This window comes from Lepus europaeus, chromosome 10 (genome assembly GCF_033115175.1).
Source record: "Lepus europaeus isolate LE1 chromosome 10, mLepTim1.pri, whole genome shotgun sequence".
Classification (NCBI taxonomy): domain Eukaryota; kingdom Metazoa; phylum Chordata; class Mammalia; order Lagomorpha; family Leporidae; genus Lepus; species Lepus europaeus.
In genome coordinates this window covers 76,084,878-76,097,890 of record NC_084836.1, presented here as the reverse complement: position 1 = coordinate 76,097,890, position 13,013 = coordinate 76,084,878, and the positions used below count along the sequence as shown (strand labels likewise).

The window sequence follows — 13,013 nt, the reverse complement described above, 5'->3', positions numbered from 1 at the left end:
ATGGTTTTCTTTTCTTTCTTTCTTTTTTTTTTTTTTAAAGATTTATTGTATTTATTTGAAAGAGTTACAGAGAGAGGTAGAGTAAGAGAGAGAGGTCTTCCATCTGCTGGTTTACTCCCCAAATGACTACAATGGCCAGAGCTGAGCTGATCCGAAGCCAGGAGCCAAGAGCTTTCCTTGGATCCCAAGCACTTGGGTCATCTTCCACTGCTTTCCCAGGCCTTGGCAAAGAACTGGATTGGAAGTGGAGCAGCCAGGACACGAACCGGCACCCATATGGGATGCCAGTGCTGCAGACCGGAACTTTAACTTGCTGCGCCACAGCACTGGCCCTGAATTAATAGTTTTCAATACAGATATTTAAATAAACATACTTAAAATTATATGCTGTACTCACATACATGCATATGCTCTCACACAAAAAACACATACTCACATGTACACTGACACATGCTCACATTCACACACATATGCACACACTCACACACATGCACAGTCTCTCACACATACACATTCCTCAGCTGTATCCACCAAGTGGGCCTGGAAGCAGCACACCCCTGCAGCAATGATCACATCTACTGCCCAGATCATGGTCTCTAAACACCACCCTACACAGAACAAAAGTCACCAAGGGCTCTGAGGAGATGGCTGATTGCAGGGCGTCCTGGGGAGCCACAGAGCAAGGATGTGCTCAAGCAATCGTCAGAGCTCCCCAAAGACACAGCAGCCTTTGAGGGGCTTCCACTGGCCAACTGGGACAATCTAAGTGTTAAAAGTGAGAGTAGTGGGGCTGGCACCTTGGCGCAGTAGGTTAATCCTCTTCCTGCAGCGCCAGCATCCTATATGGGCGCCGGTTCTAGTCCCGGCGGCTCCTCTTCCAACCCAGCTCTCTGCTATTGCCTGGGAAAGCAGTAGAAGATGGCCCAAGTCCTTGGGCCCTGCACCCACATGGGAGACCGGGAAGAAGCTCCTGGCTCCTGGCTTCGGATCTGCGCAGCTCTAGCAGTTGTGGTCATTCGGGGAGTGAACCAACGGAAGGAAGACCTTTCTCCATGTCTCTCCCTCTCACTGTCTTTAACTCTACCTTTCAAATAAATAAATAAATAAATAAATAAAATATTTTTAAAAAGTGATGGTAGCATAAACCCACTGAGTAAAAGAAAAATGATGTGTGATGGCACTATAAAGATGAAAATGAAAATCAGTGAATAAATGGGGAGGAGAAGCCTTTCCTCATGGGAGAATGCCAGTTCACAAATGGAGAGGGACCATGTGATCATGGTTAGGAACCGACTCCACCAAGAAGCAAAGGGACGCCGAAGTTCATGGGTGGATGCTGCGTGAGCAGGTTACTTGCATCACATCCAAGTCTCTCCCCATGAAAGCCTCGCTAATTACAGAGAGGAACAGCAGGCTGACGCCACCTTTACTGCGCAATCACAGTGGACATCCTGGCAACTGAAGACACTACTGTGTCCCTGAGAGCGTGAAACAAGAACACAGCTTCACTTCCCCAATGCTCCTGCCAAGAAGTGAGCCCGACTCAAACCACCAGGAGACAACAGACAAACCCAAATGGAGGAGCTCCCTACAAATGAGCCATCTAGGGGCCGGCACTGTGCTACAGAGTCAAGCTGCCACCTGCAGTTCCCTGCTGGCATCCTATATGGGTGCCAGTTCAAGTCCTGGCTGTTCCACTTCCCATTCAAATCCCTTCTGATGCACCTGGGAAAGCAGAAGAAGATGGCCCAAGTCCTTGGGTCCCTGCACATGTGTGGGAGACCAACAACAACAAGACAAAAGAACCACCTGTAACGTTGAAAAGGTCAGGGTCCACAGTACCGGGGACAGACAGACCGAAGAAGACAGAACCCTGCAGGTGAGTCTCGGCTCGATGCACACCTGCTTGCCTGACCAGGCCAACAGCTGCGCACCACGGCAAATGAGCTGCCTCTGGATGGGGGTGGGGCATGGCAGCCTCTCTGAAATCATTTCCAAATACCAACAGAAGTGAGGGCGGCCTGTGCCGCACGCCCGGGATCGATACTTGACCTGTCTGTTCAGCTCTTCCACTTCAGTGCAGGCCTTCTCCTTGTCTCTCTTTAAAACTCCCATCTGCTTCCTGTTGAAGAAGCCAAAGTTAATACCGCTTCCGACCGGTTTTTTGTTTGTTTGTTTTTTTCTTGGCCATTGCTGTGCTGACTGTGCTGACTGGCTCATCCCAAGTCATGGAGAAGGCAGGACTGTGGCACGGGTCACGCTGCCAGCCCTATGCGACCAGTCACACCCAGCAGTGTCAAGGGCCCCCGGCAGCCTTGATGGGTCAAAGCAGACATGGCTTCTTAAAGGGAACAACTCCCAGGTTTCAGGACTGCTGTCTCGGACTGCAAGTGCAGGCTGACGGCTGCCTCAGTCCTTCCGCTACCCAATCAGACCCCGGTCCCCGGCACCCGACAGCTGAGCTCATCCCAAAATTCAAAGCTGAAACGCAAGGCAAACAAACTTGGGAGATGAGATGGCTGCAGCCGTGACAGCAGGTATGTCCCCCCCTCCAGCATTCCCTCCTCTGCCTCCCTCCCACTCTGTGATGGACGCGCCCCAGCCCCCGGCTCGCGGCTCAAGTCCTGTCCTTCCGCTCTGTCTCATTGTTGGATAAACCAGCAGTGATCCTTGGAGAAAAACACAGCTGACACTGTTCTAGGGATGCAACCGGAGTCACCGCCTCCCCTGGCCCCGAGTGCCATGTGCAGGTTGAGAAGTGCCTGCGCGACCTATGTATACATGCTGGGGCTGCTGACATGCTGCTGACCAGGCTGCAGTGGGCGTGGAAATCGGCAGCTGCTGGCCAGTGGAGGGTGGCCAGAGCACCCTAGACCTGTTCAGAAGGACACAGGCCTCTCTCATGTTGGGCTCTCTGACCCACAGGCTGACCTGCGAGCCAGGCCCTCCTCGGCTCACCCCTCCCAGGGCAGAGCCGCTCGCTCACCTCTGAACCTCACTTGCGTTCTCTGCAGCTTCAAGTTCCTGCTGAATCCTTCCCAGCTCATTTTTCAACACAGTGTTCTCTTCAGAAAGCCTCTGAAACTCGACTCTGCGTGAAGAAATGGAAACCAGAGAGGTGAGATTGGTGGTGGGGTCGGGGTGGCTGTGGTGGGGGGGGCGGGGGGAGGGGGAAGGAGGGGAGGCAGCTGCCGCCTGCAGTCAGGAGCCTCACTCCGCTGGAAGCTGCGCTGTCTCCCCTTCCCCTGCCCTGGAGGATGCACAGCACAGTGACACGCGGTGGTCTGCGCGTCCCAAGGGTCAGGCCACAGTAAACACAGCTTAATCTAAACCATCAGCAGTTCACCAATGCACCGGGCAGCCTGGATCCCTTCACTTGGTGCCCACGGCTGATCTGCTCCCGCATCGTATAACCTCTACCTGGTTCCAATGCCAAGTGCTGGGTGCAAAGTGCGCTCAGCCCCCTGCAGGTGAGCTGAGAAACACAGGGAGTCACATGACCCGAATACACCGGACACATTCTCCACTACTGAGAGTCCCCCACCCAACCTTCCGAGGTCAGCCCTGAAAGGCGGAATACGGGGAATGCCCACTTCAATGTACAGAGACACCTGAGGCAAGGTGAGTCCTTGAAGTGGGAAAAGGCAGGAATGAAAGCCGTGGTGATCCAAGACTGCCTGGGGCATCTCTGCTTTCTGACAATTCTACCTCTGCTTAGCTGGCACTGTCAATTTATGCAATCAAGCAATTCCCTAATACAGTTTCCAACTTAAAACCCGTACTTGCTGCCGAGGGAATTCACTCTATTTTCCAAAATGTCGTTCAAGGGCTAGCATTGTGGCATAGCGGGTAAAGCTGCCACCTGCAGTGACCACATCCCACATGGGTACCAGTTCACGTCCCGGCTGTTCCACTTCTGATCCAGCTCCCTGCTGATGGCCTGAGAAAAGCAGCGGAAGATGACCCAAGTGCTTGGGCCCTTGCTATACTTATGGGAGACTCGGAAGAAGCTCCTGGCTCCTGGCTGGCCCAGCTCTTGCCATTGAGGCCATCTGGGGAGTGAACCAGCAGATGGAAGATCTCTCTGTCTCTTTCTCTCTCTGTGTAACCCTGACTTCAAATAAATAAATCTTTAAAAAAAATCTTCCAGGACCACATACAAAAAGTGGCGCAGTAATAATTCCTTTTAAAATATTATTTATTTGAAAGGCAGAGTTAGAGAGAGAGAGAGAGAGAGAGAGAAAGAGATCTTCCATCCAATGGTTCATTTCCCAAATGGTTACAACAGCTGGGACTGGGCCAGACCAAAGCCAGGAGCCAGAAACTTCTTGGAGGTCTCCCACATGGGTGCAGGGGCCCAAGCACTAAGGCCATGTCCCACTGCTTTCCCAGGTGCATTAGCAGGAAGCTGGACCAGAAGCAGAGCAGCCAGGACACAAACTGCCATTCTGATGTGGGACCGCTCTGCCCTGGTGGTGGCTTTGGCTTCGGCGGCTGTGCCACGAAGCCTGCCCGGTGTGAATCTGTTTTTATAAAGGTAGGTGTGGCCGACGTGTATTCTCCTGAGCAGGTGATCTGTGATGTTAGTGCCTCCTTTGTCCATCTAGAAACACCCAGAGCCACACAATCTTGTCCTATCCAAACGTGTCCTCGGGCCATGCCATTGTTCTGCACACAGCAGAGGGTGCAGTCACACGAACTGACAGGCTGGCGGTGTCTCCGGGCAGGATAACCTCACAGGACCACCACGGCACATGCGGTTCACCCTGACGGAGATGTTCTGTGGGGTGTGGCTGTGTGAGAGCTTCTCTCGCTGTATTCCCTGCGTTAGCCAGAAACTACGAACTACCTGACGGCCATCAGAGGGAGGAAAGCCCGTGCACCATGGTACATTCAGTCACCAAGGAGCGCCCACTGCAGGTAAAGGGCAATGCAGCTCACAAGCTGATACCCCATGGCCCCGAGCAGGGGCTTCTCGTCATCCAACAAGTCACATCCGAACACCGGCCCCAGCCCCTTGTGAGGGAAGGTAAGATTCCATCCAGACATAGTCTTGAGGTGCCCTAGGATATCATCCTCTGGGTCCCAGGGACCCTCTGCCCTTTGGCTCTCACAGTGAATGAGGGACAGGGTCCTGACAAAAGCCCGGCTCTCTTTTTACCTTGCCTTACTGAAGCAATCCAAAAATATACCAATTTAGGGGCCAGCGCTGTGGCATAGTGGGTTAGGCCGCTGCCTGCAATGCCGGCATCCCATGTGGGCGCTGGTTAGAGACCTGGCTGCTCCACTTCTGATCTGGCTCTCTGCTATGGCCTGGGAAAGCAGTGGAAGATGGCCCAAGTCCTTGGGCCCCTGCTCCCGTGTGGGAGACCCAGAAGAAGCTCCTGGCTTTGGATCGGCCCAGCTCCGGCCATTGTGGCCAGTTGGGGAGTAAACCAGTGGATGAAGGACCTCTCTCTCTCTCTCTCTCTGCCTCTCTTTCTCTCTGTGTAACTCTGACTTTCAAATAAATAAATCAATTTTTAACAAAAAAAGATACACAAATTTAAATGTAACCACCCGGGGCTGGCGCTGTGGCGTAGTGGGTAAAGCTGCTGGCTGCAGTGCCAGCATCCCATATGGGCGCCTATTCGAGTCTTGGCTGCTCCACTTCTGATCCAGCTCTCTGCTATGGCCTGGGAAAGCAGTAGAAAATGGCCCAAGTCCTTGGGCCCCTGCTCCCGTGTGGGAGACCCAGAAGAAGCTCCTGGCTTTGGATCGGCCCAGCTCCGGTCGTTGCAGCCAACTGGGGAGTGAACCAGCAGATGGATCTCTCTCTTTCTCTCTGCCTCTCCTTCTCTCTGTGTAACTCTGAGTTTCAAAATAAATAAATAAATCTTAAAAAAAAAATTGCAACCATCCCAGCTGGGACTCTGTATCTCCACGCCCAGTTCATTAGCCAATTGGCACCTGACATCAGACGCAAACTCCAACAGCTGGAAAAGGTACCCGAAACCCCCCAACAGGAGCTCCTGGAGGTTGAGGATGTGGCAAAAGAGAAAAGGACTGGGACATGGCCGGTGCCATGGCTCACTTGGCTAATCCTCTGCCTGTGGCGCCGGCACCCTGAGTTCTAGTCCCGGTTGGGGCTCCTCTTCCATTCCAGCTCTCTGCTGCGGCCCGGAAGGGCAGCGGAGGATGGCCCAAGTGCTTGGGTCCCTGCACTCACATGGTAGACTGGGAGGAAGCACCTGGCTGCTGGCTTCAGATCAGCGCAGCACCAGCTGTAGCGGCCATTAGGGGAGTGAACCAATGGAAGGAAGAACTTTCTGTCTCTTTCTCACTGTCTATAACTCTCTCTCTGTCTTTCTCTCTCTCACTGTCTAACTCTGCCTGGCCAAAAAAAAAAAAAATGGACTGGTACAGAAAAGCTAAACATAACATGCCAGTCTCAGCCTTCGGAAACCAAAATCCATCCTGCACCAACATCCCAACAGCCAAAGCTGGGCCCCTCCTGGCCCCTGCTTTTGCTGCGACCAGGCTGGACACTGGGCAAGGGCATGCCTCAGCATGTGGCCAGTGGGTCCCAGGGATGCCCTGGTGCCCCGTGCCATCCCCCACTCTGACTCCTCGCCAGCACAATTGTTCCAATGATGGGGCCTGGACATCTTTGACCCTGGCTGGAGTTTCCGACTCGTCCAAAGGACACTGGGTCACTGGGGTGGTGGCACAGGGGCCTCTTTCTCTCTGTTGACAACATTGTCAGGCCACACTCAACTCCAACATCTCCGTTAAAGGAGCCTCGGGCATCCCCATCAAAACAAGAGTCACCCCACTCCTTCCCTGCACCTTCCTTACTCTGGCCCATGCCTTCCTTGTGATGCCACAATGCCCCATGCCCCCAGTGGGCAGAGACCTCCTCTACAAACTAAAAGTTTTTCGGTCTTCATACCACCACTAGACTCTACCTCGATCTTTTGTCTACAGCTCCACCCCTCTGACTTTCCCCAGATCCCCATCTCCCTGCCTCCTCTGTCTGATGACATGCCCACTATTGTCCCTTTAGTTTGGGACATTAACAACCCTGCATCGCCGACATCAGCCCCCAAGTCCATGTAATCTTAAAACAACACACATACACACAAACCCATGCTTTCATCTCACAAGAGCAGTACCCTCTGAACCCTAACTCCTACTGGGGTCTTAAGCCCATAATTAGCCATTTTGTTCAGGCCTCTCTCTTCCCGTACACCCTAAAGGCCTAGCCACATGGGTACCTAGGGTCTCTCCCACTAAAGCCCAAATAGCCCTCACTGTCATCACATACCTAGGTCTCCTTATTTCACACCAAACACGGTCTATACCCCCTGAACATATCTCCCAGCTCCTGCAACATCCACTTCCTCAAACTAAGAGCTCCTATTCTGTCTGGGCCTACTCAATTTCTTCCGTATATGTATCCCTAACTTCTCCCTTATTTCATGTCCGCTCCCTTATTTCATGTCCGCTCTATGAAGCCACTAACAGGCCTCTAGATGAGCCCCTCCCCACTCCCTATTCCCTCATAATCCCAATCGCAAAACGACTACAGGTCTTGACCCATGCTTCCACTCTCCACCTCCCTGACAACTCCAAACCCTTCCTTCTCTTTGTCCACGCCAATCAAGGGTAGGTTCTTGGTCTTCTGTGCCAAAAAGGAGGTGATACCGGGGTTCTGGTAGCCTACGTATCCAAGCAGCTGGATCTGGCTTTGGAGGGGGCTTCCCTGTCTCCAAGTCCTTGTGGCTATGGCCCTATTGGTGCGAGAAGCCCATGAGCTATGTTGTTTGTCACCCTGTAAGCTCTGAGACCTAGTGAGCCATCAGGGTTTTCTGTCTCTTCCCCCTTCCAGGGTCCAGACCCTACCTGCTTTCTTAGTCACCCGACCTAATCCTTCTCACCATGCTCCTCTAAACCCTGCAACACGTCTCCCCCTGTGCATCCAAGGTTCACAAGTTACAACACACAATTGCTGCGAGGTCTTAGATCTCAGCCTCAACCCTTTGCCCATATCACTGCTGAGCCTCTCCCAGACCCCCACATCCCCTACTGGTTTGTCGATGGCAGTACTCAAAAGACACCGCCCTATGGGGCAGGATACGCAATCATACAAGGAAAGATCTCTAATCCCCCTAAACACTCTGTATTAGAAGCATAGCCCCTGCCACCCAGAACTACTTCCCAATAGGCAGGGCTTATTGCACTCCCCCGTGTTGTCACACTAGCAAAAGACAAACAAGAAAACAACCACACTGACTCCAAATACGCCTATAATATTCTTCACTCTAATATCCTAACCTGGAGAGAACGCAGCTTTCTCACTCCCTCTCACACTAAAGCTCTTCTCGACACAGTCCTCCCTCTCAAACAAGCTGCTGTACTCCACTTCTGGGGTCACCAAAGAGATAAATCCCTCCTGACCACTTTAAATCATATCACAGACCAAGCAACAGAACAAATTGTCCTCACTCACCTTTTGGTCAGCTCCCTGACAGCTAGCATCTCAAAACCATCCCAGCACCCATCTAACCCTTCTATCCCCAAAATCCTCCAAATCTATGCTCCCTTTGGCTGGCGCCATGGCTCAATAGGCTAATCCTCTGCCTGCGGCGCCAGCATACCGGTTTCTAGTGCCGGTTAGGGCGCCGGATTCTGTCCCGGTTGCTCCTCTTCCAGTCCAGCTCTCTGCTGTGGCCCGGGAGTGCAGTGGAGGATGGCCCAAGTGCTTGGGCCCTGCACCCACATGGGAGACCAGGAGAAGCACCTGACTCCTGGCTTCGGATTAGCGCGGTGTGCCGGCTGCAGCGCGCCAGCCGCAGCGGCCATTGTGGGGTGAACCAACAGAAAAGGAAGACCTTTCTCTCTGTCTCTCTCTCACTGTCCATTCTGCCTGTCAAAAAAAAAAAAAAAATCTACACTCCCTTTTTCATCTCCCCACTCAAGTCATACAGCAATTTGTAAAGACTCACCTATCCCTACAACCCCTAGATCCACAGTTTCTAAAAAGCCTCATTAAGAACTGCCCCACCTGCCAACAGACAAACCCCGGGCACCAATCTTTCACCCCCAAGTCCCCCACTCACCAGATGCAGGACTCCCTCCCTGCCATAGACCGGCACACAGACCTCACTCACATGCCACCTGTGCGCAGTTAAACATCTCCTTATGTTCATCGACACCTTCCTGGGGTGGGCTGAGGCATTCCCCGCTACAAATAAAATAGCCTCCACGGCCGCCCACTTCCTCCTAACAGAAATTATACCATGTTTTGGCTTCCCCTTCTCCCTCCAGACAATGAGCCCGAATTCTCCGCCCAGGTGTTTCAACAAGTCACTCAGTATTTAAACGTCCCTTCGAAATGTCATAATCCCTACAGGCCTCCATCATCAGGAAAGGTCGAGAGGAATAGCAGATCCTTAAAGGAAACCCTCACCAAACTGCATCGAACTCCACTTACACTGGACAAAACTCCTACCCTTAGCCCTCCTAAGGCTTAGAGCTCTGCCAAAGAAGCCCCTACAGCTCAGCCCCTCTGAAGTCATATTTGGCAGACCCATTGCCGTTCTGAGGCTTAAGGTACCCCCTCCCCTCTTCCCTCCAACTTGCCCTCTCCCCTCCTTTCAGCTCTGAGATCGTTTCTATGACAACACTCTTAACAGGGCCCTGCTGAGGCCCCTGTGCTGGCCTTGGCTATAGGAGAGAGGCTCTACCTCTCAGATCCCTCCCCTTCCTCACTAACTACTTGTGGATGCCCCACAAGGTCATCCTCCTTACTCAGAGCACTGCTAAATTAGATAATGGCCCCATCTGGGTCTACCTGTCCAGGCTAAAAAGGCCCCTCCCACAATACCCTCTCCTATGCAAATCCAATCCCAGCATATGGCCACCCACACCAGTCCCACCTCACTCAGACTAACTCAATTTCTTCACCCTCACTTTATTCTTACTGCTCACCCCAGGGTGGTTTCCTGACTTCACTCCTATGCACATATCCTCATTACTATCTGTTTATACTTCATATTGTTTTTTTTTTTTTTTTTGACAGGCAGAGTGGACTACTTCATATTGTTTTTTTTTAATTTATTTTTTTATTTAACAGGCAGAGTTAGACAGTGAGAGAGAGACACAGAGAAAGGTCTTTCTTCCGTTGGTTCACTCCCCAAATGGCCGCTACGGCTGGCGCTGCGCCGATCCGAAGCCAGGAGCCAGGTGCTTCTTCCTGGTCTCCCATGATGGTGCAGGGGCCCAAACACCCGGGCCATCCTCCACTGGCCCCCTGGGCCACAGCAGAGAGCCAGACTGGAAGAGGAGCAACTGGGACTAGAACCTTGCACCCATATAGGATGCTGGCGCCGCAGGTAGAGGATTAACCAAGTGAGCCATGGCGCCGGCCCTATACTTCATATAATAACACATTGTCACCCCCTGCTGCTGTCTACAGTCAAAGCACTTTCCCTGGACTTGTGTTAAAAAATTTCTCTTAGCATTCTTTTCTCTCTTCTGGGTAGGATGCTTTTCTGCTATTTCCTGCTTCTAACCCGGCCCCTCCCCTTTTTGGTCTGAAAGGCTAAGTCCAAGCAAGCTTCACCTTTCATTTACCTCTGACTCCCATGAAACAACTAGCAAATTTCACCCATGCTGTCCTCCAGCCCTCGGGATCATCCTAGGCCAATGACTGCTGGCTCTGTCTGCCAATCAGAGAATGGGGATTCTCTGCACTGGGCTGCACTGCCACATTACTTAACAGAAGCGCAGACACCCATTCTGCACCCTGTAACTATACTCCATCCCATGTTACAGGGCCCACCACCTGTATCACCCTCAGTATTCCCTGGGACTGTAATAACAACACCACTATCACTCAAACTATAAAAGCTGTAAAAACTCCTCCTGGCACCCATTCTGTGTGCCACAATAGTTTTGTAAAAACCTTCACCCCATCCATCCTCCCTGCACCTTGGTTATACTTATACTTAATTTTTATCTACACCTGGAAACAGCTCCTACATCCTAAATAAACACCTCCTGCTTCAGGAGGGACCCTGGTGTTGCCCTCACCCTCTTAGCAGCTTGAAGGTAGGAAGTATGGCCCTAGGCACCACCGCTCTGGGAATGTCCCAACACTCCCTAACCAACTGGCCCTGTAAACAGACACTGACTCTGAAAGCCTCCACCAGGCGGCTTCCACCTTACAAGAACAAATAAACTCCCTGGCATCCGAGGTCCTGCAAAGCAGGAGAGCACTAGATCTCCTGACAGCGTAACAGGGCAGAACCTGTCTTTTCCTGGGAGAAGAGTGCTGTTATTATGCCAACCAGTCTGGAGTGGTAACTGACTCCCCAGACAAGATAAAAGACTACTGGAGGCTGGCGCTGTGGCTCAACAGGCTAATCCTCTGCCTAGCGGCGCCGGCACACCGGGTTCTAGTTCCGGTCGGGGTGCCGGATTCTGTCCCGGTTGCTCCTCTTCCAGGCCAGCTCTCTGCTGTGGCCAGGGAGTGCAGTGGAGGATGGCCCAAGTGCTTGGGTCCTGCACCCCATGGGAGACCAGGAGAAGCACCTGGTTCCTGCCTTTGGATCAGCGTGGTGTGCCGGCCGCAGCGCGCCGGCCGCGCCGGCCATTGGAGGGTGAACCAATGGCAAAGGAAGACCTTTCTCTCTGTCTCTCTCTCTCTCTCACTGTCCACTCTGCCTGTCAAAAAAAAAAAAAAAAAAAAAAAAAGACTACTGGAGCAGACAGAGGCTCAAAACCGAGAGAACGTGGGGTGGACTGCTACACTGGGAGAGTGGGTGTGGTCAGCTCCTCTTCTCGGGCCTGTCACTGTCATCCTCATCCTCACAGCCCCGGTATTCAGATCATGTCTATTTAATTTGTTCCAAAGTTTCTTATAGAACTGCATCAAAGCTGTCTCTCAAAACCGGGTTAAGACCATGATGCTACTCCACCACCTCAATCAAGGACACCAGCCCCTTCCCTGAAAACACAAAGAGGACTTGGGGCTCTAGAGGCAAACGCCTGTACCCACAGGGCCCGTTCTCAGCAGGAAGTAGCCAGATGGAGTCATAACCCTCTTCCTTTTGCCTCTAGGGGCTGGACGGAAGGGCAATAAAGCTCACAAAATGCTATCCCCCCGCCCCATTTCCTCCCTTTTTGTTGAGACCCTTGGTGTAGGAACCAAGCACAACCTCCCCCAGACTCCTTGCAAAGTGACTGGCAAAACTCTCTAAGTAAAGGTTAAAAGGAATGAAATAGGGGCCAGTGTCGTGGGCCACCGCTTGCAACCCATGCATCCCAAATGGGAGTATCAATTTCAGAACCAGCTGCTCCACTTCCCATCCAGTTCCCTGCTAGTGCCTGGGAAGGCAGCAGGTGATGCTAGGTACTTGGGCCCCAGCTACCCATGTAGGAGGCCAGGACAGAGTTCCCAGCTCCTGACTTTGGTCTGGCCCAGACTTGGCTGTAGTGGCCCTTTGGAGAATGAATCAGTGGATGGGGTACCTCGATCTCCCTCTGTCACTCTGCCCTTCAAGTAAATATTAGAGGAAAAAGTACCAAAACGTGTTTTAAAGAAGTTCAGACACCTGAGGGACAGCCTTTAACACTTGGCCCAGATTTGTGTTTGCAGGAATGCCATCCTTGCAAAACGAAGGAAAACCTAGGCCATTTTTCAGATAAACACAAACCGAGGAAATTCACTGCAGCTTCATGGAAGGAGCTGCCAAAGGGTATGGATCAGAACAAAGAACACACTCCTTACATGGAGGCAGGCAAGGGGGAAAGACAGCTTGCCCAGGTGCAGGCTGAGAAGGATGCGGGACCCATGAGGGAACTGAACAAGAAGCACAAAGCGTCAGCTATTCTATCTCATTGCCCAGAAGACAAACGTCAGAATTTATTCCTTGCCCTTGAATCTCAATTCAGTCTCACACCCTATTGTCTTTACACTCCACCCCCTATTCTGCCCCAGGTTTGGAGGACACCTAAAAGACCGGTTT

The 13,013-nt window shown here is 52.2% G+C and overlaps 1 protein-coding gene across 1 annotated transcript in view; it reads right to left on the bottom strand.

Annotated features, from left to right (window-relative positions):
• NINL (ninein like) overlaps window positions 1-13,013 on the bottom strand; it is a 155,021-nt gene that overhangs the window by 13,361 nt on the left and 128,647 nt on the right. Inside the window, exons 18-19 of the mRNA XM_062203768.1 lie at window positions 2,987-3,091; window positions 2,053-2,122 (exon numbers count right to left, since the gene is read on the bottom strand). Of these exons, the coding sequence (XP_062059752.1) occupies window positions 2,053-2,122; window positions 2,987-3,091 (175 nt within the window). The remainder of the gene's footprint in view (window positions 1-2,052; window positions 2,123-2,986; window positions 3,092-13,013) is intronic.